Source organism: Manacus candei, unplaced genomic scaffold (assembly GCF_025592945.1).
Source record: "Manacus candei isolate 608988 ecotype Guabito, Panama unplaced genomic scaffold, ASM2559294v1 h1tg000044l, whole genome shotgun sequence".
Classification (NCBI taxonomy): domain Eukaryota; kingdom Metazoa; phylum Chordata; class Aves; order Passeriformes; family Pipridae; genus Manacus; species Manacus candei.
The window spans coordinates 389,985-414,771 of record NW_026138092.1 but is presented as its reverse complement, the minus strand read 5'-3'; the positions used below and the strand labels follow the sequence as shown (position 1 = coordinate 414,771).

Here is a 24,787-nt window from a genome sequence, read left to right as displayed (position 1 = left end):
ATGCTGCCACTGACTGCAGATGAAGCCATTTGCAAGGTTTACAGGCATTACATGTTATCTCTGGGGCAAAGTTTGCTTTGGGCCTACAGCACATTCTGCCTGCGATCTGCATTCTGAATCGCTCTGAAATAGATGGTACTCTTACCTCCGTGTGGAAACATTAGAGCTAACAAAATGCAGTAAGAAACAAAAGCAGGGTATTAAATACACAGATGCTTAATTAGGATCATTAGAGTTTTATTTTTAATATTAAGCTATTTTAAATATTGAACATTGATGCACTTGAGAACAGATGTGCCTAGATAATTACTGTAAATAGAACTAGTAATAAAAATACCTTTTGTATGGTGTAAAGATTATCTTATGAATTTCACAAATAAACAAACACAGGCAAAACAGAAAACCAGAGATCAGGAAGAATGTGCTTTCTCAGAAATCTACATATTTCTATGAATTTTCTTAGTTTTTTCCTGTTTTTCCATCCAGGAATCGTGGGTTCCTGTATGAATTTAATTGTCACAGTAGAAGAATTGTAGGGGCAATTGGATCAATTCTATCTTTGAGAGAAAGCTTGAAGATTTGAGCATAGTTCCTATTTCACCTTTCCTATTACTACTATCATACTTCCTGAATAATTATGAGGTCTGTAATGCTGTGTATATGTGATCCATCTCAAATCCAGTAAATACAATGTCTTCAAATTACAAAGAGGATACTTAAATTCTCTGAAGATCACTGGTCTTTGAACAAAGTCACAAAATAGGCTTTGAAATGCAAACCTAATTCTCCTGCCCAGTCAACCATCAGCTTGCAGAGTTGCAGTAGGATTCATAGTCTGATATGATCCAGAAAATTTGAAGTTGCATTTTACTTCTGCTGTTGAAACATGTTCCATGTTTGTGCAACTGTTGGCACTGGCAAATGCCAAAAAGGGTTTCAAAACATTAAATGTAACAATCATGAAGTTCAAAAGCTTTGAAACAGAACCAGAATGTAGCTGTATAATAGGAATAATAGCTATTCCCACTGTTTTCATCTGTTTGCACAACATTCATCTTAGAATATATTTACTAAGTAGATCATTATGGTTTTCTGAACAGGTGCATTTTCCCACTTACTATAAAGCCATGTCCAAACATAGTCTGTGCTGTCCTAAACCACCCATTTTCTAGTGTCAGACTAGAAAACATTACCAATGAAGAAACAAGTTCGGCTCAACTTCCCTCCCTGTGCTATATATTCCCTTGGGATTCTTGCTACAAGATTTCTCAGCCCCTACATAATTTTTGCTTCAAAAAGCAACACCTATTTCTTTTATAAGCCATCTGCTCAGTGTGTTAGCAAAATCCATGCAACAGCTTCCCAGCAGCACCAACACCTGCTAATAGGGGATGGTGTTTCAGGCCGATACTGCCAGCCTGTCACAGCTTCTTATCTCCTCTCTCTCTAATCTTCAGAGTACTGTCTGAGATTATCTCCTGGAAATCAAATGCCCAGCAGGATGGCTTATTTTTTTATGTATCAGCAAACATGCACTTGATTGAGTTCATCACTGCTGTAAGCATCTTTTATTATGCAGATCAATGTGAATTTACAAGCTATAGCATTATGATATTGACATAGCATAGCATCTCATGTACAATAACTTTTTATAGTCCTCAGCACTCCAAACATGCTCTGGGTGAAGCTCAGTACTGGTGTAAGCAGACACCATAACACCAAGGGTATCCACAGACTACAGGCAGTTACTCTCAACTTAACTTGGCCCCTTTGGTTCAGGCCATGGTTTTGAGCAGCTTTAAGACAGGAACACGTCTGTTTTTAACCACACAAAATATCATTTCAGAGCATCTTTATCTGTTTAGCAATCAAATCTTGGAGGTTCTTTTTCAAATATCTTCAAGTTCCCATCTGCTGTCTGCCCCTGTTTAAGAAAGGAAGACTCTCAGAACTTCAGCAGTTTGGAGAGGCATTTCTTTTTGTTGAGCAGCCATAAAGCCAGCTCCCTCAGCCTCTCCCCATAGGACCTGTGCTCAAGTCCCTTCACCAGCCTTGTTGCTCTTCTCTGGACCCACCCCAGCACCTCAATATCCTTTCTGAACTGAGGGGCCCAGAACTGAACACAATACTCAAGGTGTGGCCTTTGCTCTTTTCCTGTAACTTTTACAGACTGAAAATTTGTCTCTCTCGTGTAGCATTCACCAACAGGAACTATTAACAGAGACTGTAAAATCAACTGAAATGTGTGGGGTGAGGACTTGTGGAATAGCACACTGTGAAATTATCTCACTGAGTGTATGTGAATTTCCATGCAAAAAATAGCTCATGTCTGGAAAGCTGTTTTATCTCCTTTTAAGATAATGAGTAGGATGCAAATGTAGAACAGATAGCCTGATATTAACCCTTATTTCTTTAAAGCACAGTGCTTCTGTTAAAAATAAAGAGTTTTTCAGCTGATGATCCAGAGCAGACAGTGGCAGATTATGGGTTTGCTACAATCTGAGTCCCATCCTATTCCTATGTCAGACTAAAAAAGTCTCCTTCAACACAGTTTGTAGAAGAGAAATGACACTTCACATTTTATAAAAAATGCACTGAAATCTGCAGCTCCAGGAAGATTTTACCATTCCGAGTTCCAACCACAGTTACACAGGATTTAAATTCACATTCAGTTTAATTGTTCTGCATTTTACCCTGTTTTGACTCATTTGTATATTCTGGTTACTTTGTTCTCATTTGAAAGGCTATGTAAGACTTAAGATGACATGAATTTTGATTACATAAGCAAGAATTGCTTTAACTGCCTTTTCTTCTCTCAGAAAAATGAAGGGAAGAATGACATTCACAGGATTCAACCAAAACTTCCAAATAGCTTAATACTCATTTGTGAGATCCAGTTAGTCTAATAAAGTTACTACTTCAGACTTTTTTCATCATCTAATCACAGAACCATGGGTTTAACATATGAAATAATATGAGTTTTTTCATAACTAAATTTTAAGAGGTGTATTTTTATATCAAATACAAGTTATAGAGCTACAATATTAACGCAACCTAAGTGGAGATTTTAATCTTAAATATTAGAGACATAAAATGGAGTTCAAAATTTAAATCTGGAAAAGCAATAATATCCTAACATTATATTACTACTTTTAACAAAACATACAGCACTAATAGTAATAGTTTTCTAAAGCAACTAGTATTGAAACACTGCCAGGAGAGGAGGCAAACTAGATAAACTTTTAATCTCATTTTAAAACATTATCTGGGGAGAAAAAAGTGATTCTGAAGTATCAGGGACACAGAACTGCCAGATTGTTTTGTTGTTTTCATTTTTTTGTTATTTTTTCAGAATTCTGTATAAGATAGAACTTGCTGTTTCATATCAGTAAGAGCAAGCTTTGAAATATTTATGAGCTAGCAAATATTTAACCCCTCTATTTGTTACGTCTAATGGCAACTCATTGCAAAGGCTACCATTTGCACTCTTATTTGAATTTCCCTAGTATTTTTAATTAGCTTTCTAATAGACTTTTCAGCTTTCTCAGTCACCTCAAAAGGCACAATAAAAACAGCATTATCAAAATAAAATGATAAGTGGAGTTTTGAGTTTTGTATAGTCAAAGTATTCTTTCTGATATTCTTCTTTTGTTTTATATAAATATTTAATCAATAAATATTTATATCACAACAGAAAGCAATACACAAAACAAGAAAAAAAGCTGCCACCAGAAAAACAGGTTAATTTTTGCCATATATCACAAATTAAAACTGACTGTAAAAGCAAAAAGAATTCAAAAAGAAATGTGCAAAATAAGTCTGTGCAAAACCGTGTGCTGCTCATACAGGTGTGGTTACACAGGATCTCTCTGTCCCCACATGACCCAGCTTTTCCTCAAGGTCCCAGCTTTTTGAAGACCACGAGTTGTTCCACTGATGTTTGCAGGGGTTGTCCTGGGCAACCAGATAAAACAAAGAGATTTAAAGGGGCCTGCCCTGACTGTGCTGTAGTCTCCAAAATCCCAAGGAAGGGAACTCTGCAGGGTGCCCTGCCCACAGAGGAACACAGCCCGGGGGAGGAGAATCCTGCAGATTTTTAGCAAATCCTTTGATACAACTGCTTGTTGTAGCAAACAAACAAAAGACTACTACAATTGTACTTTACACAGACATTGGGTGTTTTGCTGCAGACTATGGATTGTAGGTTTTTTTGCTATAATAGATAATATTAATATAATTTATGTTTTCTTATGATCTCCTTGGATTTTTATGTCCAAGAAGTGATAGTGGCAACATTATTGAGTGATTATGATTTATTATTTCAATTATGGTAGAAAACAGAGACCCCATTCAACATTAGGCCCCCATTGTGATGCAGCTGTCCAAACATATATTAAAAGACTGCATCTGGACCAGAAGTCTGCAAATTACTCCACTTGGAGCCATCAGGGAAAAGACAGCCCCACCCATGGAGCAGACACAGGCAGGGATGAACCCAGACTGTGCATGCATCGTCCAAGTTGTAACAAAATCACAGCTTCTCCCAGTCATAAGCAACACCTTTTCTCTCCAAATGAGATAGGTTACCAACTCCTCCTATTTTCTTTCTTAAAAGACCATATTGCATATTTTCCTGTTGCATGAAGCAAGTTCTACAATTCCTCTATTACTATTTTATCTGTTCTTCTTTCTTCTGCACTTGCATGTGCTCCAATTCTCCCAGGTTCATTTTCCTCTGCTTACCATTCTCAAACCTCCTTCTCTTCTGTCTTGCAGTATTTCTTTCCTTTACCATGCTCTCCTCTCCATGGCAGGGTGAAGCTTCCCTCTCCAAGGGGTCCTGCTGCTCTGCCTGAACCTCCTCCAGCCTTTCTCCTCCCTCGTCCCTTGAGATCCCAGCTACCATTGGATTGCTGCTCTCCAACACCACTGGAACTTTCAGAAGTCTCTTGCTTCACCTGACTATCTAACCCTGAGATTTGTGGATGAAAAAGCACTGTGTAAATGGTAAGTATTGGTATTGATTATGTTATTAATATTTGCATGTTAAAGGATCAATATATAAACTATTTAGCTCCCCCTTCAAAAAGCCAGCAAATGGAAAAAAAATATCCTTCCCTCATTCTCCATAGGGGAAGTGTTTTAAACTGAAGGAGAGCAATTGCAGCCTGGATTTAGCATTTCCAAGATATTACAGGAATAAATTATTTACCTAAGAGAACCATTTCTAACATGTCTTTTGTGCCCATTCAATATACCATGCCATGCTAACTTCGATGGAGTGGATATGGCTAATTATACTCTTGTCTCTTCAATAAATTGATGAAATTTTTATGAAAACATGAAAGAGAGGATGCAACAAAGGTGTTTTCTTTGAGATAGTTTATGAGGAGTTACAGGCACAAAACCTGAAAACCTACCCAGGCCCAGTGTTGCTGGTGACATCCTGGTGTCACTGATGGCCAAACTTCATTAGAGCATGAAGAAACCAAGATTCCATTTGACACTTCACAAAAACAGTTTCTCCTCAGCAATGGCTTTTATGGCCTTTGCCTCTGCTTGTGCTTGCCAGGGGATCAGAAATCTGGTTTGTCTTTTCACTAATGACCAGGAAGGGCTCTGGCTGACTTAGACATGCCTGCATCTTTGTTCAACACTAGTAGTGAAAATAAGATCTAATGTACCAAATATTTGGAGGAGGCAGGGATGCTAAACACTGTGCTGCTGAATGCCATTGGTTTGTGAACTCCTCTTACAAAATAGCAATTCTAGTAGTAAATCTGCAGTACAGTAAAGAGCAAGTAAATGGAAGAGAGTGGGAGAGAGAATGAAGGTGGGCAAAAGGGATAGAAAAGGGGGGAAAGCAGAGTGTAAGACTAAAGGCATATTAAGTCTTTGGGGTACAGAAAAGGACATTTCTTGGGGAGGAATGGAAATATTTTTTTTAGCAATATAAAGAAGTAAAACCAGGAGGAACAAAAAAATATGTTTAAATCACAGGATAACTTTTACTGTGATAAAGTAGACTGAAGGGAAGATTTCTGAGGGGAGATATCAAAGGACAAAAAAGCAGCTATTTCAAGTGATCTACACATAAAATCCCATCACCTCTGAGTTAAAATGTTGCACCTGAGCATAACAAATAAGTGCAGACGTTATCTCTAAGGCAGTCAGATTTCTATACATCCTCTGTTAAAGACCCTGATTGATTGTTTTTACCTGAAATTATTCAGAAGAAATTACAGTATTGGAAATGAGAAATTCTTGAGGATAATTTTTATATGTATACATTTACTGGTCTTAATATATTACTTGGGAATGGATCTACTCTTTGCACAAAATGGAATGGAACTCTTTCTTGTAAATGTAATTATTAAAATCAGACTACTTAATACCAATTGCAAAATACCATGTGCAAAAACTGTATTTCACATGGTTACCATCTTTTAATATGGATTAAAACAATAAAAGTTTCACTGGAAGCTCTACGTTTATTTCAACTATTATTAGAAAATTACCTCAGCATTTCAGATGTGAAACTGAGCTAAAAGAAAATCTGGCTTGGACTAAATGCAAATGGAAGTCAAAGTTCTCTGTTTCATGAGATTAAAAAAATGCTTGAAAACATTCAAATTCCCTTTCTTGGTGAATCAGTCGTGCATCTATCAAATATGCAGAATATCTACCAATACCAAATCACATTCTGCCAATGGCTTCCCAGACTGTGGAGCTGAGAGGAAAAAGCTTTTACATTGACATTTACATTACAACTACTTGAAATAATCACTTCTTTATGCTAATGAGGATTAATATGTTCTACTTGGCTAGCACCATAGATATTTCTTCTAGCTTTGTCAGTCAAACATAAGCCAAAAGCAATCTAAAAATAGTAAATTAACTTTATAGACTGCTTTATTGGCTGCTTTTTTTCATATGCAAAGTGGCTTTTACTGTTTTCAATACTGTTTTTCAATAGATTCACACCTATGAATATGATACTATAATTTTTTTCTCACTATTTCTCCTAATGAAAGGTTACTGGTCTAAATGTTCTTTTTGAGATTTAGCTTTCTGGTTTAAAAGTGTGAGGAAAAGGCACTGCAGACACGTGATTAAAGAACATCTACTGAAACTCTCTGAGCCTGGAATGACTCCTCATTCATGGCACTAACAGTAAAAAGAAATCAAAAAAAGACACTGAGAAGAAATTGAAGCATTGAAAGGCTCGAACTCTGGAAATACCAGAAACCACTGGAAAAGAGGCAAGAACTTCAGTGCACATCTGACAGCAGTAAGTGTTTATTAAAAGCAAGTCTATCAGAAGGAGGTTTCCCTTTGGAAAATAGCAAGCGCTGATGCATTTGGTGTATTTAACAATTCTCAAAAACACAAGAGAAGGAGGCTGTTACAAAAAAATGAGGGGCATTGCAGTCTAAATAAAAATGAAGCATATAAATGTTATATGCTTTGATCCTGAAGGTTTAAAACTATCTTGTACGTTATAAGACTGGGGTGACAATTTTATCTGCTAGAGGTGTACGACAAAGCATGACATTAACCTGCCTTAGGGGGAGATCTGGGGAAGATTTATAGATTAAAAAAATACTAAAACACCCTTAAAACTTTAAAAAGCCACTGGTTTTCAACAGAAAGTGGAGCAAATAATACAGAAATAGACTCCTGGGAGAAGCAGACTCTAGATGAGGCAATTTAGAAGCTGCCAAGATACTAGTACTTGAATAAGTGTTGGACTGGACAGTGCTCTGAAACCTTAGATATTGCCAAGAGCTCAAAATACCATAAGACAGAGATGTTAGAGGCAGAAAAGCACACAGATCTTGAAATCATAATCAAGGAATAACAACACAACTAAAGTAGATGGAGGATGCTGAAAAGCAAAAGCTTGTATTAATTTGACTGTAAGTGCCAGAGGTCTGAACCATGAACAAACTGCATGTTGCTGCCTTGGATGACTGTTTTCTTTGGAATAGAAGACACTTGCAGCAAAAGATGAGAGCAAATGGGACATACTACCTTCAGTTAGGCATATGTGCCCAATTCCCAGTTTCTAGAACTGTGCTAAGAGAAAATGAACAGGCTGTAGAAAGACAAGTGGGTAAAATTAAAGGTTTATGAAAGTGATTTTTTTTTCTGTTTTAAAAATATGCTCCTAGAAACAAATAATAAACCAGGAAAACCATCTTAGATTGTTTTCCTATTTTTAGATGGCACTAGTAAAGATACTACAGCAGAAGAGCTGATTACACATTAAGAACCTTTTTAGCTAGACTTCTTTACCCAGTACTGTGATATGTGACAGTGAGACACAATTTACAGGACATGCATTTGAGCAGAATACAATAAAGCTTAGATTTAGATATGTGACTACTAGTTCCTCATCATTACTCACTTATTGGGTGCAGAATATGTACAAAACTTGGTGAACTCTTTGTGTGAACTCTCCTAGTTAGAATTAAAACGACCTTCAGTTAACCTAGCTTATTTCACTTCCAAAGTGAGGTAGGCTACATTGAATTAAGGTCATTTTTAATTCTGAAGAAAAATAGATACTGAGGCATTTAACATAGCTTAGTCTACTTTAAATTAACAGCTGTAATTAACTTGGAGATCTCTGTAGAAAGACATAAGAAGATAAATTAAAAAACACCACTACTTTTGTTTTTAATCTTCTTTATTCCATAGAAGGTAAGTGATTCAGAGTCTCAATATATGTAAGAACAAACAGTCATCAGTAAAATATTGGTCACCTCTCAATTATGGTAAGCATGCAGATAATTAAGTCAACTACCCTGAAACTGGTTTACTATACAGGTTTTTTAAGAGCTATGCATTTTAAAATAACTTTGACTAGACAAGAAGTCAAATTTCTATTCAAATCTCTGTGACTAAATGAGAATCTAATGTCAGACAACTATATCATCAATTTTGATTTATGTTTCATTCCTTCTATAGTTCACGTGCAGCAAAACAAATATATTGCTAAACTACTAAAAATACAAGACAAAATGTGCATTTGTTTGTTTGTTTGTTTTCCTCTACTCAGTATGTACAAAATCGATTTTTCAGAAGTGCAGCAAATAAAGATAATGTAAAATATCTTGCTTTTCTTAGGCTGAGCAATCTATCATGGACTTAAAAAACCTGGAACACCTGTGCAGAACAGCAAAGAACTTACAGAATCATAGAATTATTTAGGTCAGAAAAAGGCCTTTAAGATCATTGACTTCTCTTGATGCAAATAAGGAAATTTTTTAAATGAGCCTGATGCCAGCCAGATACCCACAAAATGATCACAAAGCCAGTTACAGAGACAGGTCAGTATGAATTTTCTGTAACAGTAATTAGGAATTTCTTCTGAATCACAAATTTGCAGGCAGTATCTTCTACAAATATGGAATAACCTGCAGAACAGTTACAAGCAACTGACCAAAGTGCTGCCTGGCTGATATGAAGAGACTACACCCACTGAGCCCAATGATCGTGGGAGATAAAGGCTGAGAACTGAGCAGCTGCACTTGCCCACTAAGGACATCTGTAGTTTATCTCTGAAAAAAACACGTCTACTCAGCAGGACGTTGATCATAAGACAGCACCTGTCACTTCCTGTGACTGAATATGTAGTCACTATCCATGGAAAATTTGATAAAATGCTCTCTTGTCAAGGGGCAATACTGACGGCAAAAGCATAGTACCAGTTTCTTTAAATAAGTTTAAAACATCAGGAAAAAACCCCACCTTGCAACTTTAGGGCTCTTGAGAGGTTTGTGGTGAACTGTAGTTAAAAATCAAGAAGGAAATATATAAATCCCTTGCTTTTATATTTACATGGGGTGGTTTTGATCACTGGCTACCTTGGGAAACATTTGGGAAACATCCCATGCCAAGACGGAAGGGTGGCAGTAGTGAAGTGCTGGCTGCTGGTGTAAACTTTCTTTGGAGCTTTTTACTCCAAGTGTACCTAGCCATACTGAAGGAAGCCCAAGTTGCCCTTAATTAAGACTCCCTCCTTTGAACCAAAATGTCCCTCAAAATTATGGTGTTTGGGAGACTTTCCTGAGGCTCCAGATTCCATCTGGATTCCCAGTTGAAGGGCATTGAAGAACATTTTTCAGATCTGGCAGAGAAAGTTCTTGGCCAAGCTGCTTAAATTTCGTCGTGGATTCAGGGGCTGACAATCTGAGATATTGTGGAAAAGCCATGTAAGACCTTTTACTCCTCTCTGAGCGGGTGGGTCCTCAACAGGACTGAATTTGGCATCAGTGGATTTGGCCTTACCTGCCCAAGGCTGTGGTTTATTCTGTCTGTGTAGCTGGTGTGAGGAGCAGGGGAAATCGCTGTACTCCTGCTTTCAGCCTTTCCCTTAGCACGCCTACATGACATAATTGATATATTCTTGGCAGATCTGAAATTATGCTGCAGTGATGAATATTCCTGTTTCTGGGTCAGAAGCTGTAAAATTTGGAAAATATCTTCCATGTTCACAAAGAGATACATATGCTTCTTGGCACGTTAGCAACCTGCTAGAAAAACATCCCACGCTGGCAGAGCAGGGGTTAGCTGAGAGCGGGAAATGTGCCAGGAGCCTGGAACAACCCGAAAGGAAAACAAAGAGTTAAGTGCCAAATATATCAGTCCATTTAGGAACAGAGAAGGAGGCTGCTAGGGGTATTCAAAAATGCAGGAATGTGGGATTTGGGGAAGAGCAGTCTAATGGTATTCAAACCCTGCAGTTTACAGGCACTGCTGCAATGGTAAGGCAGGCTGGCCATAAAAAGAGAATTACAACTAAGGCAGGTACATATTCATAACCTGAGCAGAGCCTACGCCCTCGGGGTAAGAATTATTAGTACAGATGGGCAAACCCATCAATCTGTATATGCCAATCCCTTGCAATGCAGGCACACCTTAAATGCCAGAGGAGAAAAAGAAGATGCGTAATGATTTAAATTTAGTGACTTGTTTCAAATGTGTATTGAAAACAACTGCTGTAGTTGCTACAGAAATGCTGCTATCTCATCTAGAAATCAGAATTATTATGGAGTGAAATGATATGTGGCTCCAGAAGTCATTACCATAGGAACAGGTGATTTCTATTAAAAGCACGTGAGAATCTTTGATCTAGCAGAAATTTATCTTTTCTGTCCTGAAATGATCCTCTCATTTTTAGTTCTAAGTGTATGTAGAGTAAAATATGTGAGTTTCATGAGGGAACTATACATCTGCTACAGAGCTTTCAGCTTTATCAGAGAAAAAGACTGGTCTTACTAGGATATTTTTAAGTGATATTGTTGATTCCCAACAAATATATAGAAAAGTGGATGAAAACCTGCTGAGAGTCACTGAAGCTCCATCATTAAATGCATAGAGTTGTAAAACTGCTGAGCTGAGTATATTTTTTAAAATCTCATACAGATCAGCAAAACAAATGGAATTTGAATTTTTTTAGATTGCACTCTCAGTGAAATATTTTAACATACCCAAAGAAAACATTTTTTGTATTTGCATAATTTGATTTTTTAATCAATTGTCTTGAAAGAAAGAAGACAAACTACTTTTGTATGAGCAGTGATATGAGACATTTCAGCATAAAAGGATTTTATATAAGAAAATTAAGGCAACTGAAGACTAGGGCTAGAATAAGAGTTGACAGTCTGAATGCTAAGTAATTATATATACATAACATCTATAATCTATACTACATTAGTATGCTCTGCAATCAATGAGTATTAACTTGTTAATATAGCATTTGTGTAAGTGGTGTGAATGAGAATACAAATGTCCAGCCCTAATTCCTTGTTTCTGTTATCTTTGCTGAGATGTGTAATGCCAGGACCGTGGAAACGGTTCACTTATTGTTTCACAGCACAGTTGACTTATATTTGTTATGTTTCTGATTAGGAGGGTGCTTGGGTATAAGCATTTATGCAAAGCCATCAGTGCTCCATGTGCATTCAGAGCACGTGCTTACTTAAGAACCAGTGTCATTGCATTGGTGCACATATATATATATCTGTGGTGCTGGATGTGTATATGTAGGATTTTGCTGGAGTACATGCAATGACCAACTGATCCGTGTCCACTAAATCCCAAAGGGCAGTAATGACTATTGGACCTTGGGGGATCCCCACATGTGCAGCCTCTGCAGCATAATTGGCTAGCGAAGGGATGAGCTGTAAAGACAAGAATATGCTAAAGAGGCTGCAGCACATCTCATTTGTTAGTGATGCTGCTGCTGTCTTCTCAAGGATATCAAAATGCCTGTCAGCACCTGGATAAAAATCAGCTGACTCAGACTCAATCTGGCCAAAACGAAAATGATGATGGCTGGAGCGGGGAAAATGTTTAAAACTGGGATAAGATCTTCACCTATCTGAGATAGCATCTTCAGATATTTATTTAAACTCTACAGCATCTCAGATTTCTGTTCTTTGTCATTGTATGAGTGATCAAGATGATAGGTGACAAAAGTACCCTCTCCTTTTCCCATGCTTAACTTCTCCTCCTGGTACAGATCTGGCCATTGCAAACTACATGCCTTTGTTTGGCAGTGAATTACCAGTTAATCACTGAACCTCTGGGTAAGTGCCTAAAGAACGCACAGATTCCAGCTTTGGCAAAATGAGACAGCTCTCTTCAACACTAGCAGCTTCACCGCCTCCAATGGTTTGCAGGTTATTTCCTCACCATGTCTACATCTTCTTTCTGATCTTCAAAGCAATAAAGACCTGGCTTCCTCAGAGACTGCTTCTTTAATCATAGAAGCACAGGTACTCCCCTGAAGCAAGTAGTTTCACACAGATCAGGATAATGCAAGTGTAAAGGTGAAGAAAATCAAGAGAAAGTCCCTTAACTGAAAAGTTCATTGATCAAACCTCAACCTACAAACCATCAAGATAATTAGTGTTCCCAAAACTTTGCAGCTATATAATCCAGGCAGTTTGTACAACTGTCAAGGTAGAGCCACACGCTGGCTAAATCTGCCCAGTGTTCACATACAATGTACTCCACTGCACAGTCTCAGGAGACTGGAAAGTTCCTAGAAGTATGTGCTTTAGTGGGCATTAACGTATGTGTATAAAATCTTGTCTTAGAGAATAAGGAAATTCAGTATTGGGCTGTGACAGCATGTGCTTCACAGGCAAGCAGCCCACGGTGTTGGGAGAGGATTTTGATAGCCCCTCTGTGAAGGATGATAGCCTGGACGGCTGCTGCCTTGGGGAAAAAAGGCAGCCAGAAACATGGGTATGACATACATTGTCCTGGCAGAATATACAGTTTGTGATCCATAAGATTAGCACTTCTGCTCTCCACTCTCCTCACATAAAATAGAGCCTTTTTTTTTTATAAGCATTTCCTTCCAGAGCTAAAATGCTCAAAGTGCTTCATATGGTAAATATATAAAGAGAGCTATCATCGACTTGAAAGTCACAATACCGCTTGAAAATGCGTAGCTGTAGCTATTTATGATGGGTGGCAGCTAAAGGGGGGGAGGAAAAAAATTTTTTTTCCTGGCAACCCGCTTACTTTCTACGGTTTTTTTTCTATAGTCTGATGAGCCACGTAAAAACAGTCAGTGAACAGGCGGCAAGTGCGAGTTCCCTCCCGTCCGCCCGCGGGGCGCGGGCCCGGCGGGTGTCCCCGGGGATGCTCGGGGGCGCGGGGCGGGCGGCGCCGCAGGGCCGCGGCCTCGCGGGGTCACCTTGGGCACGGCGGGCTCGCCCTCGCCGCGGCCCCGCGGGCGGGCCGGGCCTGCCCTGCGGCAGCGGGGGCGCTCCGGGGCCGCCGCCCGCCAGGCCCGGGCTGCGGAGGCGGCCGGGGAGGCCGCGGGCCCCCGCCGGCCCTGCCCCCGCGAGGAGCCGCCGCCGGGCGGGGGACGCTGCCCGGGGCTCCCGCGGCCCTCGCCCCGGGCCGGCCGGAGTCGCCCCCGCCCGAGGCAGCGGCAGCGGCCGGGCCGCGGTCGGGCCGCGGTCGGCGGCGCCCCCGCGGGCGGCGCAGCGGGAGGAGGCGCCGCCCCGGCCGTCATTTCCGCCGAGTGCGGGGCGGGGGAGGGGGCAGAGCGCTCGCCTCCTCCTCCGCGGCGGCCGGAGACACAGAGACCCAGCGCGGGGCCAGGGCAGCTCCGCCGCCGCCGCCGCCGCCGCCGCCGCGCCCGCGGGCCGCGCCGCCCCGCCAGCCGAGCCCGGCCCGGCCTCCGCCCGGCATCGCCCCCGCCCCGGCCCGGCCATGGGGAACGCCGCCACCGCCAAGAAGGGCAACGAGATCGAGAGCGGTGAGTGAGGGGGACCGGCCGCCGCCTCCGCCCGCCTCCTCCTCCCGGCGCCGCTCCCGGAGGAGGGCCCGGGGCCGGGCCCGGCGCGCCCGCCCCGCGCCGCCGCAGGCCCCGCGGCCTCGGGCCGAGCCCCCCGCCCCGCCAGGCCCGGCCCCGGCCCGGCGCGGCCTGCGCGGGGAGCGCGCCCGGCCCCGGCCCCGGCCCCGCCGCGGGGGCTCGCGGAACCGGCGGGGCGGGCCCGGCCGAGGCCGGCGCTGGCCGCGCGGCTGTCCCGCAGCAGGTGTCCGTGTCCGCGCCGGCGGAGGAGGAGCCGCGGTGTCGGCGGGCAGGTGCCGGCGCCTCCGCCTGCCTCCAGCCTCCATCCTCGCCCCGGCCCGCTCGCTTTCCCCACCCCCGAACACACCCTGCCGGCGGGGGAGGCCTCTCGCCCGCCGCGCTCCGTCTGCGGCGGGAGGGTTTTCATCTCGCTGCGGGGAATATAGGTCAGAAACTCGTGTGCCCGCCCGCATCGTGCAGCCCCGCTGACCCCGCGGCGCGGCCCCGGCCCCGGCCCCGGGCGTGTTTACATGGCTCGGGAGCGCGCCGGGAGAGCGCTCGGTGCAACGCTGCTCTCCTGAGCCCTGGGTAAAATGGAAGACAAAAGCATTGATCCGAACTCGCCATGGCAGGGAGCTTTATGCTGGTGTTCCCGTTCGTTTGTTTTGATTGGGGTTTGAGTTTTCTTTTCCCGTCGAAGTATTTCAGCACAACTTTAAATTATATAAAGTCGATTCGGTTGTTCGGAAAAAATACCTAGACTTTATTTTTAGTAAGATAACTTCCTTAACTTCGCTTCTAATGAAAAACTTTGGGTATGTTTTGTGATGGATAAGAGAAAAGAGATGGAGAGCAGGCAGTTGTGCAAGCTCAGTGTTCTGACAACAATACCCCTTGTTACTGGAAATTCCTTGGGCATTAAAATGGAAAAGAACTTTAAACATCCAAGTTACTTTTTTTTTTTTTTTTTAATTTGTTTACTCTTTTTGTGTTTATTGTTGAGGTCTGGGGTAGAACCGGGTAACCCGATTTGCATAGGCCAGTGCCTGCCCACCCAGCATTCCTCTGCCTTCCCAGGGATCTGCATGGGTGCCTCCAGCTGTGGGGCCGGGGGCTCTGCTTGGCCGACCCAGCTCTGACATGTGGGTTTGTCTTTCCGTTCTTGCCTCTTATCTCACTCTTATTATAGAGTTCACAATCCAAGTATGTTGTGAGTATTTGACCACTATTATTTAGGGGTTTGGGGCTTTTTTATATATTTAGCTGAGTGCATTAATTTTTGACGGGAAGTATTTTAGCCTACCTATAAAGATATGTGTGGAGAGAGAGGGTGGATTGTTCGAAGTACTTCACAATAACTCTACTGCTATTAGTACGTGCAGTTAAATAACACAACACACAGTGTTTACTTCCATTTTAATTCTTTGCTCTTATTACCTAATAAAGTGGTTTTTAAGTTGCAGAAGGAGTTTCTTTTTGAACTCCTCTCTCTCCCCCTTTGTTATAACAGCATAAAAATGAATTGCTGCTACAGACATCAATCTCAGACGTTCAGTTACTCAGTATATTTAGCAGCAAAAAGCTCTATAATGATACAACTTCTGTAACTGGGAGAAAAAATTGGTCATCAGTGACATACTGCTGGGAAAGACTTATTCATTTACTATGGAATATCAGTAACATATGAAGACTATACACACAATAAACTATTAGTTGCAACATTTGGTTTACTTTAGGTAAATGTTGATTGTAATTTATTCAAATGATACATGGCAACTAAAAACTAAAGAAACATAAAATGTGATGGAGGTTTAATATTTCTGATATATATTTGCCTTGTTGAGCCAGTTTAACAGTTGCGTGTTAAGTGTCCTCAGTAGCATATTTTCCAGACTTCAGGACACTTAAAATGAAGTTGTTTGAAGTGGTAACAGTTAAATATCCAGGTTTGAATTGTAAAGGTGATGTTATGCCCTTGATCCACTCATGAAGCTTATGGTATTGTGTGGATCAAGGACATGCTGAGGTCCCAGAAAGAACAATGAAGGGTAACACAGCTTCCCCTGATAACTATACTTACTAGTTCATGAAGTGTAATTTGAGACCTCTTCCACTGTCTGCGGTCAGCACAGTAAATGCTGTTCACCTAAGCGTGGCCCTTATATTCTTCTTGTTTATTTTAGTTTTTCATGTATTATTCAAATACCTTTAATACTTGTTACTTCACTCAGGCTATGAAGTGGAATAAAACCATTTGTATGTGAACACCAGTAGCAGACTGGAGCAAAAGTTTTGGAGTATTTCTAGACAGAAGTTGCAGGTGAATGAAATCTGAATGCAGGTGAAGTTTCTCAAGCTTAGCCACCAAAAGAGTGAACTGGGCTTGTGTAGCAGGAAGAGCAAGAGACTTGTGTGTCTACGGGAGATGGAAAGCTTCAGTGTAATCTGCTATGTCCTTCTTTCTATGCCCTTCTACTCCAGGTTCTCCTAATGTGCATTGGATTTTGATTTGGAGGACCAAAATTAAAAGTTATCCCTTAGTAAAGAGAAGCTTAGGTGTACCCATTTTAAACAGCTTCTTGGTTTTCTATGGGGCACAGCAGCCTGCAAATTCTCAGAGCCCTTTAGAAGAGTAATACAAGTATCTGTCTTTTGAAATCTGAAGACAGAATTATTAGTTGCCATAAAAGTTATTCTAAGTTTGATCCCTCATCCTAATATTCATTTAATTATTCACTTCACTGTTTGTTGGGATTTTTTCAGCTGCTCAATTTACAGTAGTTGAGAACTTCTTTTCAACCTAGAAGTTAAAAATGTCAACATGTAGCAGGTTACATTTTGTTAAAAAGGCTACAGGGAGTCTACCTTAGCTTGTTGTGATTAATATAGGAAAATGTTAGCTTAATTATTATTCATTATCTTGGAATTATTTGTTGAAGTAGCATGAAACGTAACTACAATCCGTGTCTTAGGTTTAAAAATGGCCACATAGTAACTTTTTAATTCAGTAAGTGAATCTGTTACTTTTAAGATCATTATTGATTACACGAAACAGAAATGTAACTTTGCTAGAACTTCTTTCTAAAGTAGAAGGAATGTCAGGCCAGCAAATTGTATAGTTTGTAGAAAGTTTTGTGTGTGTTTTTCTTCAGTTAACTCAATATTACAGATTTTTAAAAGTAATGATGATGTATGGCCCTGAATTATTTACCCCTTTAGATATGCAAGATAATGTCATACATGACAGCAAGAAATTTGGCTATAAATTAATAGTAATCTCCCTTGGTGTTTTGTTTGTGGTTTTTGTTGGGTATTTTTTGTTTGTTTCCTGCTCCCCCCCCAGTTCCCCACTGTTCCCCCGCCTTCCCCTCCCTCCCAACTCAAGAACACTTAGCTGTGATATTTTCTGTTTCTTTGTGATCACCAAGCTGGGTTAGAGACCCGGGGATTAGAGTACACTCTTTGGTGACTGGAAGATTTGTATGCTTTCTCTTATTCCAATAGATTTTGAAAATGTATGGGTTTGGCTTCTGAGTTCTATTTGCTGGGATTCAGATGGCCCTTGCTGCTCTTTCTGTAGCAATATGTGGCAGCAAATTGCTCTTAAAATGTATTTTAAAAGTAAACTACACAATTTTCAAAGCATAATGCTGTGTACGTATCCTGTTACCTGGTAGCCAGATCTCCAGCTTGCAGTGCGTGAGGAATTTATTAATCTAACGTGATTTTACTAACTTTGACTTCTGTGGTCTTTAAATAGCCAAGTACAGTGTGTGTGATGTGTATTCTGCACGTGAGTTTTATGTTCATTCACTCCTCCTCCTCCTCAAAGTGTTCCCACTACAGTATCTTCAGTATGACAGAGTTCCTATTATAGTCAACTCTTTCCTTTTTAACTCTTACAATCGTTCTGTAAGTAGTGCTCCTTTGAAGTGTGCTTGACAGGAAGATGCAGCCTTTTTCTTTTTCTCTTCCCAGTAGACTTTAACCTCCTCAGGGTACATTTTTTAAGAATTGAGTTATTTTTTATTTTTCATGTGCATTCAGTGCTGGGTCATTCTGCTATTGACTCATTAAGGACCAAAAGGCACCACAAATTTGTTTATTGTGAAGACTGGCTGAGGCAAGACTCTGTCACTGCTGACCTTGATTAGATTAAAACCAGGGAAGCAGAGGTGAAAAACTCCATATCCATGGCTATCCCATGGTTGCTGATTCTCTGTCACTTTTCCAGAGACTCTTGTTTCATTTTTTATGATCAGAGTGTAGTTTTGTTCAACAGATACCATCTTTTTCTCTTGCTCATTGTGCTTATGCTCTCTGGTTTTGAAAATGGTAGCTGTTGGAGCCTTGTTTACACATTTTAGAACATCAGCTATAGTATATATTGTATAAAGGGTAATTAATAATATATATTCCACTGATGTTGGAATGGTCTCCATGGTTAATATCTCTACAAAATGTATTTAAAGCTTCTTTCCCAATATTTTTGGTCTTGCATTTTTTTTATTGGTCAGGTAGGTTTCAGCAATAAGGAACTCTGTCATATGAATATCAAAAATAGTCATAATTACTTGCTGAAGAAATATCTGAAAACTCCTTTGTTGTAATCGCCAATGTAAGACTACCAGTATGCACCATCTGAAAATTCTGCTTGGATTCAAAACAAAATACTTACCTACATCTTGGACTAGCAAAGAGAGAGGTTATCCCTCAATAAGTGATAGCCACGTGGTAGCATTACAAAAGGTCACAAGAACCTCCAAGTGATGAATTAGTTTGTGTTTAGGTGTTGTGGTTAGGCCATTATTACAGGCTCAGGCTGCTTTAAAGACAGAATATTTTAAATTACTTGACATTCCCTCGTTCCTTGGTGTCTTTACTGTTTGTTCATTTATCCATGTATCCACATTTGTAGAAATTACACAATCAAAAGTAATATCTTGAAAAATACTCATATTTCTTCTATTTTTAGCAACAGTCACTTTGTTCCTTAGCCTAATTAGGGCTATGCTGCAAAAATTCCCCATCTCATGGGTACAGGGAGCAGGATGTGGACAGAGCAGGACGTAGGGCTGGAACACTGCAGGGCCACCCTGCCGGGGCAGAGGGCTGTGCCCACGCCGTGCCAGGCTGCCAGGGAGCCTCCAGGTAGTGAAGTTCTTCTCTAACTGACATGTCTCTCCTTTGGACAGAGCTGTGGAAAGGCTTTTGGATGGCTGTCAGATTTTGTGCTTTGCCTGCATCTTTACCAGAGATCATGAAGGACTTGTTTGTCCACAAGCTTTTTTTTTTCCCAAACTGCAGCTGTTGGTTTAATAAATAAATTGCTTCTGCTATACCACAGGTGAGCTCTAGATCAGATCTGAGTAGACTGTATTTTTTTAATCAGTGCTTCTAGCATTTAAGCTTGCAGTGTTTTCAGTGTTAGGAGCCTTGAGTCAGTGGGGATTTTCCGTATAAACTTTTGAAATTTAGTGCTGGAACTTGGTAAAGAGTCAAGCTCTCAAGCTTTGTTTTGTTACAGGTGCAAGGTGCTATTTCACAGGCATTTCTTTTAGTTGCAGTTGTGCTTTTCTGTCCCCTGCCACTTGTCTTCTTGCCTCTGTGCCCTCAAGTGTGCTGGAGCAACTGTTTGAGACATCAAGGTGAACTGAATTTGAGATTGATCTAGGTTAAAAATAACCCTGCAGAAAAGGGAAAGCAGGAAGGACGTTGGTTAACCTGGATCAGCTTCCTGCTCCAGTTCCCCTCAGGTAGCAGCCAGTTGTAGCAGTGCAGCTGGGTTAGGGCACCGGGGAGGGCTGCCTGGCCTGCTGCTGTGCTGCTGTGCTTGCAGGCTGTGCTGCAAGGATTTTCCTACCATAGCAGTTTCTACAGCGTGAGGCAGAAGTGTTTCCTGAGGAATGGGAAAGTACCAGTGGAGCTGTGAGGAGGTAAGTAAAGTGAGGAATGCGTTGTCTTAGAGTTGCAAAACTAGAAGACAAAATCAGTTTGTTTCCTCTTTTTTTTTGCCTTTTCCTGCTGTTGTCTGGAAAGGATTACACACATTTCTCTGATTTTATTTATTTGTGTTATCCTGGTGTTCATGAGTTAGGACCCTATTTTGTTTGTAGAAACACAACAAAATTTGTTCCCTGAAACTCGCGTGTTCTGTTTTGGAAAATAAGGTGAATACAAACAGATGGGAAATAAAAGATGAAAGGGAGACTCTTAGTTTGTGTAGCAGGAGAATTGGGACAGCACTGTAGAGGGTATGCTGTGCAGGGAGCTAAAAGAAAGATGCTGGGGTAGCCCTGCCTGTGGTGTTGGGAATGAACAGTGGTAAACACCAGTCTCTTAGTGCTCATCTTGGCTTTTCTCTTTGGCATCTCACTTGCTGTTTCTTCAGCATCTCCGCAGAAGAACATCCGCTAAGACTAAGGTTTCACAAAACAGCTGAGCCCATCTGGTGACTTGCACTGTTGAAAAAGCCATTTTTATTCCGAGACCCTTCACGGGTCACAATTCACGTGTTTTTCCGATCCATTGTAAAGCTGTTTTACATAGGCAGAAAACTATGTGGGTTTTATCTCTTTGCTTTATCCATAATTATTTTGCACGGCAAATCAATTCACTGAGGTGTCAGATGGCAAGAGACAGATTCAAAGGAGGCACTGAAAGCACTGTTGGCAATGAAATAGTCCGGTGGCAAGAAAAAGGAGTGTATTTTCTTAGCGCTGAGCTCTTTAAGACCTCACTCTGCTAACTCCTTGGAAAAATGATTACTCCAAACTACCACTTTCCCATCTGTCTTTGTTCATATAATGAATTACTTCAAGACTTCAAGTTTTCAGGGAGAGGTGTTAGCACCTAGCAGTTGGACATTTAGAGCTATGTAAAGATAAAGAAAAATAGAGCAAAACGTTGCTTGTTTCTATCTTTATAATTATCAGGTGAATTTTTAAGAAAATAATATTTTAGAATTTGTTTTGGAATTTTTTGTTTTATTTTTCATTTTGTATTTAGCTTCTTTTTTTTTTGCCAATTTGATATTCAAACCAAGTACCAAAGTTTTTATTTCTTCCATTAAACTATTTTCTGCTTTTCCCTGCCCAGAGGGACAAGGGGCTCACTGGTTTCAGATAGAATGAGTTCTGCTGCATATTCCATGATATACACCTAGTAAGGGTTAGGCCAACTGCTTCACATTCTGCCATGCAGCAAAGGTGTGGAAATACCTTGTTTTGGATTTTGGCATTTATTATGTTTGGGGGGGGGGGGTGTTTAATGGCCACAATTTTTGTGACTTCAGAATAAACAACCAGTTCCTTACATTGGGTATCATCTGTCTGTAGTTCTGAGCAATAGTTTTGTGCATTTTAGAATATCTTTTCAGAAAGTCAGGGGTGCATGTTAGAGCCAAATGGATGTCCAGATTCTGAGAAAGCGTAAGTCTTTTCTGTGACATAACTGTTCACTACCAGAGAAAGAGTGATGAGCAGTTTTGAGCCAAATTGTCCCCTTAGGAAGGGCAGAGAGGTGCTGTTCTACCTTGCACTGACTGTTTCTTCAGAGAGATATGATATCTCTGTGATAGACTAACACTGAATAGCAAGATATCTTACCTGTGATATTAAAACAAAAGACATAGAAAATCCTCCTTCATCACACTGCTAGATGAATGAACATCTAATCTGTTGGGTGATTTGTAAAGGTAAGCATTAGTTCTGTTATTCCTCTGCCTCTTGTTAACTTGTACCCTTTTGTTAAAATACTATAATATTTAAACAGAGGACATCAGGAACTTTTTGTATGTTTTATTTCGTTCAGGTTAAGCTGCTTCCAGGAAGTGTGTACTCATTAACCAACTGCACTTGCTGCTAACACTTGTCTGTAAACTCACAGACATCCACAGCTGCTGTGTGGCTCAAGGAATAAAAACAAAGGAAAGTGCATTTCTGGCACAAAGATGGAAACTTGAAAGATAGGAAAGATTGTTACTTTGCCTGTGCCCAGAATCTGTTTGCTTTCCCCTCTCATGAAATGACATAATTAAGGGTGTACGTACTGCAGTACATCAGCAGGTGCATTGTAATATTAATTAAGGCTAGTTTTGATTACTATAACATGAAGCAGTTTGAAGTTCTTTGTCTTGTAGTAGGTAGCAGTAATAGGTGTATTGTATATGTAAATTGTGATTGTTAGGCATATGATAATCTAGCCTGACTCTGCACAGGGCAAAAATGTGACTTAACTGCACCCAAAGTCTGTCATTAAGATGAAGTTTTTAATGCAAATTACCTGTATTCAAGCATTTTATTAACCAATCCATAGATTAATGTGGGAGATGGAGGTTTTAATCAGGGTTTGTCGTTGAAAAATGGGGTAGGTGCTGAGAGAGAGGGGAAAAGCATTACATAGCTAAAATCATGCCAAGCCCATTTGAAAGATCATGGTATTTCCCTCTAACTGGTGTCATTATGATAAAAGGAGATTTTTTCATTGACTTGTTGAGGACTATTTTATATTGGGCAGTTTTTAAACCTTTAGTACTTCAGCTGTACATTTGCTCCTTGTGAAAACTAGTTCAGTGAGAAGTGGGGGTCTCACTGAGCTCTAGGGCTGTGCATGCTCTGCAGATCCCAGCACTGTTGCTCTGCTCAGGGAACTATGGGGTAAGCACTCTAAAGCTGTGGAGGCTGCACTGGTGCATCCCATGGGCAAGCTGCATTCTCTGAAAAATCTACAGTTAGTGCTACATGTTCATGTGAACTGAACTTCAGAGTCAAACGATGTGCTTGATCATTTAGCTTAATTTAATGGCAAATGTGAATATCAAATTGCGAAACAAATAAGTTTTGCAGTTTAAGTGTACAGCAGCTTCATGGGATATGGAATCACCCGGGACCTTGAGAGTGTATAGTGCTTTGTAGTGGCTCTTTGGGTGTCTCCAGGTTCTTTTGCAAATTAGCAAATTTCTTTCCTCTTTGCATTTCCTGAGGAGTAATGATCAGATGCAAACCCGACACAAAACAAAATTAGCTTCAGTTTTTCACATGGAATGTGCTAGTACCTAAGGAAAAGTCCCATTTCTGTCTAAATTTGGCCAGTTGTTATGACATGCTTTCTGTGAAGATGGGTCTTTTGCTTGTACCTACATGATTATCCAACTGCTCATTTAATATTCAAATGCAGAATTTATTTCATTTGCATATTAACTTAGGGTTTTTTATATTGAACTCTAAGGCAGGACATTCTTGAACTTTAAATGAATGTGTTCACAGTCTGGTTTTTTCCCACTCCTATTTTCGTTTATTACCGTTTGTTGGTGACAAGTATCAAACAACTCGCATCTCAGATGAGCACTCAGAAAAAGGTTGACAAGGATGGAATGATGTCCATGTGAAGGATTATTATGTAATTGCTGTGTAAGTGACATCTCTTATCCAGAATAGTTAGAGGACATGATCTGTAAAACTGTGTGTGGCGTGAGAAGTGTTCAGGGCTTGCCTGCTTCTTGCATTTGCTAAGCAGCTGCTTTGAGTCACTGCTTCTGTTGGCTTTTTCCTTAGGAACAGATATCAATTTATTCCTAATAAAACATTAGAGCCCTTCTTGAGAATGAGAAACTACAGAAAAAGAGGATGGAGAAAAACCAGGCAGCAGCTGGTAAAAGGAGTGTGGGTCAAGAAATGTAAAAGGAGGGAGCCAAAGGGAGCACTAAGTGGAATATGTTCTGGGTCTTGTCCATGTTCTCCCATCTCAGAAAAGGGAGCTGATAACTGCTGGCCAGAGATGCTCTTCCTGAGGAGGTCAGAGTAAATACCACAGGTGTCAGGGCATCCTGAAAAGCTTCTTCCACCTGGTTGCAGCTTGTTCAGAGCAGTGGAATTGATGAAGAGATCCTACATCGTGTAGAGCCTTAGAAGGGAAATGTATAGAAAAAAAGTGAGCCAAGACCATCTTAATAAGAGGTTTTGGAGAAGCTGGAGTAAGGGTTGCCATTTGTCCCATTTGGGCCATGATACATGTGTGTTCCACCTTACCCACGGGGAGCTGGCTCTCAGGACCCCAGGAACAGCATTATGGATGTGCTCATATCTTTCAGCCCTGTTTTTCCTGGCTGGGCTCTGGATTTAGCCCAGAGTACAAGCTGATCCACCTGGCATCATGCCTCTTCTGGTGGTAGGAGATCCTGTCTCCTGCTGTTTAGGCAGGGCAAATGGTGAGGAAGTGAAGTACGAGGGCACAGTGGAATTTTCCAAGGCGAGGTGTGAAGATGAACTGGATGCCATGCAGCCTACGGAAATACTGCCTGGAAGAGGCATGTGTGTCTCAGGACAACAATCTTCTGCTGGTGTTACACTTCCCTCAGGCTGTAGTCCGGAGTTACGCTGTTGCTGCAGAGGTGGCATTGCAGGTCAGGACGCTGGTGACCGCCTTCATGCCAGATGCCCAAAGCTACATTCTGTATTTTTG

At 40.9% G+C, this 24,787-nt stretch overlaps 1 protein-coding gene across 3 annotated transcripts in view; it reads left to right on the top strand.

Moving 5' to 3' along the window:
- The window catches only part of PRKACB (protein kinase cAMP-activated catalytic subunit beta), an 83,595-nt gene that overhangs the window by 1,843 nt on the left and 56,965 nt on the right, over positions 1-24,787 (top strand). The window contains exons 2-3 of one of the 3 annotated variants that reach the window (XM_051796074.1): positions 4,815-5,007; positions 7,062-7,291. In XM_051796074.1, coding sequence (XP_051652034.1) covers position 7,291 — 1 coding nt within the window. In that variant the 5' untranslated portion in view covers positions 4,815-5,007; positions 7,062-7,290. Of the gene's footprint in view, positions 1-4,814; positions 5,008-7,061; positions 7,292-14,071; positions 14,291-24,787 lie in introns of those variants that run through there. The other 2 variants (XM_051796073.1, XM_051796069.1) reach the window with 2 other exon arrangements.